The following is a 4489-nucleotide window of genomic DNA, read 5'->3' as shown; positions in this document are numbered from 1 at the left end:
GTGCTACCTAGTTGATGTACAAATATTTATACATGATTTTGTGATATAAAAATGTATATACGTGCTTTTGTGATATGGTTATCAATTCGCATCCATGTAAAAATGGTGTGTGCATTGTAGCTTCATCACGCCTCAACAAGTGTTGGTTGTTTACATCATGGAAGAGAACAAAAGATGAAAATGAAAAAAGGATATTGTTGACAAAAACAAGTATTTTGAGATGTCATGTCTTGCTCTAGCTTGTCTTAGTAGGCAAACAACACCTAGGGACCTAGGATGCTTCAATGATGATGAGGAAAAGGTTGCATATAGGAAGTACATATTAAAAAAAGCTTATGATGGGTCCAGGAAACTTGTTATGATAAGCTATGCTTAACTAAGCGAAACTTTCATGATCTTTGTGTTATGTTAGTGAGAAGTGTGGTCCCAAAGATAGTACGCTTGTCAGAGAATGTTGCTATGTTCCTACAAGTTCTTACACATGGAATTAAAATGAGAATGTTGGGTGTCACTTACCCAAGGTCTTTAGAGACCATCAGTAGAAACTTCTCTAATGTGTTATCAGCCATCCTATCTCGAAGTGGTGAGTTCATCAAGCTTCCCGATTCTACTGTCAACCCTCCCGATGATTACACCAGTTCCTGAAGAATCTCCAGAGGTGCCTCGGAAAAGGCAACGCACTTGGGAAGCTATCTTTTGCATGATGGAAGAGATGAGAACATCTTTAGATGAAGCTTTGAAAACATTCGATCCACCCAAAGGTGACTCCTCCAACCGAATCCTTGATGCACTAAGGAATATAGGTTTGGAGAATTATGATATGCTTAGATCTTATGGGAAGTTGATCATCAATGAGTGCTTGTTTGAAGCATTGATGGCTCTCCCCGAGGAATTGAAGAAGCCATGCCTCTTGACATTGCCTTAATGGTTGTTATGATGTGTTGTTCTTGTTAAAAAAAACTATTCTACTTTCTTGTTTATGGAATGTCCACTTTGTGATATGTGTGTGCTATTTGTTAGAGACAATTATTATCTATGTTGTAATTGTTGTCGGTACTTGAAAACGGTTTTATGTCATGTGTGTTATAGTTTCCTCCTTATTCCAATCATTTTAATGTTTTTATGTCTGTAAAAATAATATATATATACATGCTTTTTTACATGTACGGCAAGTTTATATTGCCCAAACTCAACAGAACATCAAATTTCATGGTTCATACATCTAAACAGAAATTAAAATTGGGTACAACCTTTAATGCCAATAAAAAAAAATCAAGCACACTCAAATAATAGTATTTGAATTGGTACTTAATTCCTTTCCATCCTGAATTTGAAATTTCCAGTTCAATTCAATTTCAGACTCCATTCACTGCAACACATCATAACTGTTTTCCAGGTTTCTGACTACACTGCTGTTTCTATAATTGGATAAATCTGTCGGTGGAACAATACTAAAACTTAGCATCCTCAAAATAAAAATACCAACACTCTCTTACATGTACATTACTGTTGCTTGTACGTTGCAAAGGACATGAAGATGTTGCCCACGGAAGACTCCTTGGCACGGTTCCAATCTTAGTTGTTCTTCTTGCGTTTCTCAATGTAGAAGAAGAAGGCGAGCGAGGCAACGGAGAAGGTAGAGAAGACGGCGGCGGCGACCTTGATGGAGGTGGTGACGCCGGTGATGCTGACGACGTCGAAGGTGACGCCGGGCAAGGTCTGGCCGTAGGCGACCTTTGCGCCGGAGGCGTCGATAGCGTAGGCGCGCACGAAGTAGGTGGCGGTGGGGACGTCGAGGGCGACGCGGTACTCGACCGTGCCGGTGGCGGCGTAGGCCTGCTCGGTGACCTTGAACTGGCAGGTCTTGTCTTTCTTGAGGTCGTCATGAGTCTTGCGCCACTCCCGCCCCTTCTGGCTCACCGGCGCGTAGCACAGGCTCACCTTCACCTTCTTGTATTCCGCGTCCGTGCCGGCCGTCGCGTTGAGGGACCATGTCACGGTGATCACGTCCTCGCCGCCGTGAAGAACTGGCCACAGAACAATTAAAGCTTTTCACAATCTCGGAAGATGGCCATATATATGCCAATCCGTGACGTGCAGCAAACGAAGGAACATGCGGCGCAAGTCAGGCAGCATAAACGACGGCGTGCGTACCTTGGTTGTGAGTGGGGGAGGCGGTGACCGCGAGGGTTGGTTTCAGCTGCGAGAGCATCGCCGCGGCGCTCGCCGACTCCCAACACCCTGCAGCGAGGACCACCACCAGCAACGCCATGACCATCCCTTGCCGAGCCATCGATCACTTCACTGCTTGCTGATCTTCTTCAAGCTTCTGTTGCTGGAAGAAATAATTCTGCTCGCTGCTGCTGAAAGGAAGGAGGCTGCTGTAATTTTGATGGGAATGATGGAGGACTAGGATGTATATGTAGGCACGTTAGGGGGCGTTGACCGTGGCGAGTAGCTTGTTTTCGTGTGGTCGAGGAGGCGCCCATCTGAAAGTCAAATCTCGCCTGATTTTTATTTTGGCCCTCTCCGACCGGAGCTGTAGTCTGCTCTAGAGGGGTTCCAAAGGTCCTGGGGAATGAGAAGCGGCGACTGCAGATTAAACAGCTAACTACAGCAGTGCAAACAACGGTGGTTCAACCGAGCCGAACGTTGTCTGGTGAAACATTATCCGGAGAATGGATGGAGCGATTGACATCGTCGGCCTAGAGCAGCCAGCTGAATGTGAAGTCCCAACGGGGTTGCTGGAAATATAGGCAAGTTTTCGCATAAATTAACAAAGAAAAACAGTAGATAAAATATGACTAGAAGTAAAGGGAACAAACTAGACATATGCCATCTAAGTATAGTGTGATATTATGAATTCTACACAAGATACTAAAATTAGAAATTGCATCATGATCTCAACTAGAAGAAATAGGACCCTTACCCTCCGGTTGAGAAAAGCCTAGTCTTTAGCCACCAACAGCTTGCTTTATTTGTTTCGTGGGCTGGAAGAGGGGCTCTATTTGGTAGATCACACTCGGGAATCATGTTAGAGAAAGTTCCATTTAAGACGAGAGTATAGTACCACCTTGGTTCTATGAACCCCGTTAGAAGCAGGCAATATGGTGTCGTGGAAGAAGACATGTTTGCGATGCCAGTGGTGTCACTCATGTCGTCGTAGAGGCTACTGATGTCGGAGAAGAAATCGTCATCAGGAAAGAACTCGATAGTAATCGCGCGGAGCGCTCACCAAAAATCTTATCGCCGCTCTCAAGATCACAAGAGGCGTGGTTTTGAAGCCTACTGCCCTGAGTCGCGGTGCCAGCCGCAAGACGTGATGGGGAAGACCTTAATAACTTGTCCTGCTTCTCCTATGCTTAGCTAGAACGCCCAATGCACTAGTTTTTTGCGGAGTATAGTTTGGCCATCCCGCAAATGTAGTGGCCGGGAGGAGAATTTTACCGGTCCGTTAAATTTCGGTGCTGATTTTCCGCCGTAAACAAAAAACGAGCGGCTATTTTACAGTTTCAACGAGTTTAGGGGATCTGCTAGAGAGCTCTTATCCGGGGCATGGTCTGCAAACGAAGCCTCGGTAATACTGCATCTGTTTCTCAATGTTGAGTTGTAAGAAATCTTTCGGGCCATTTCAGATGGTTTGGGGTTTGTTAGTTCATGAGTTGATTCCAAGCCACATCTCTTGTCGGCATTTGACATTGTGAAGCCTTTGTCACGCACAAAAAAAAACATGTGTCACGTAACTCTTAGCTACAGCCAAGGGTTACGAGGATACGACCAGAAGTTCATTTGCAAATATTTGTTTGACTTGGCTCCATCAGTGAAGACATAACATAAGCATTTGATTTATCGACAGGCATGTATTACGATGGCATGAGAGTGATAGGAGACAGACGTGTAGACATTGGCGGATCTACCATCCCTTTTGCCCGGGCAGTCGCCCAGGCTTCCGGTCGGCCGGCAAGCCTATTTTCCCTCCAGTTTCATGTGTATTTGATAAAAATTTAGCACATCAAGCTTGTTTGCCCAGGCTTCAAAAAATTTCTAGGTCCGCCTATGCGTGTAGATGAATAGACAACTGCTCCCTAGAGATGCTGATGGAAACTGGCCATTTGGCCCAGGATTGAGGGCTCCAGATGATAAAAAGAAGTCAAATTCTGCTGAAAATTCATCTAGGGAGCAGTTTGCTAGTCAGGGTGGTAAAAGGGATACTAGGTTCTCCAGCTCTGCCGCTGCTGAGTCGGGTCCTGAGGCAACATCTCCGCTGAAGGTCAATGATGGGCGAAAACGTAAGGGAGGTGGAGTACTTAAAGAGTACAGAAAGGTAGTTAAACCACCTGCACAGGAGGATGCTAGCGGCAAACAATTAGTGGTCTTTGATCCGAAATTGGGTGCTCATGAGCAAGATGGTAATGGGAGTAATGCCAAGAAAAGGAAGACTCCTACCAACTCTCAAACCTCGGCAGAGGCTGCGATGCAGCCCTGCCCA

General features: G+C 45.2%; 1 protein-coding gene across 1 annotated transcript; it reads right to left on the bottom strand.

Annotated features, from left to right (window-relative positions):
- Positions 1–1575: 1575 nt before the first annotated feature.
- LOC124687831 (probable high-affinity nitrate transporter-activating protein 2.2) lies at positions 1576–2410 on the bottom strand. Its single transcript, XM_047221567.1, has 2 exons — positions 2155–2410; positions 1576–2027 (listed from the first exon to the last, which is right to left on the bottom strand). Exons 1-2 carry the CDS (start codon positions 2291–2293, stop codon positions 1576–1578), a joined length of 591 nt encoding a protein of 196 aa, XP_047077523.1. The 5' UTR covers positions 2294–2410.
- Positions 2411–4489: the final 2079 nt, after the last annotated feature.

Source organism: Lolium rigidum, chromosome 2 (genome assembly GCF_022539505.1).
Source record: "Lolium rigidum isolate FL_2022 chromosome 2, APGP_CSIRO_Lrig_0.1, whole genome shotgun sequence".
NCBI classification, from domain to species: Eukaryota; Viridiplantae; Streptophyta; class Magnoliopsida; order Poales; family Poaceae; genus Lolium; species Lolium rigidum.
Note: the sequence above shows the minus strand (reverse complement) of the source record. Positions and strands in the feature narration are given on the sequence as shown.

Coding starts and splice junctions, on each gene's coding strand:
- LOC124687831 (XM_047221567.1), bottom strand. CDS start 2,293: ATGGCTCGGCAAGGGATGGTCATGGCGTTGCTGGTGGTGGTCCTCGCT. Junction 2,028..2,154: donor CTCCCCCACTCACAACCAAG/GTACGCACGCCG, acceptor TTCTGTGGCCAG/TTCTTCACGGCGGCGAGGAC.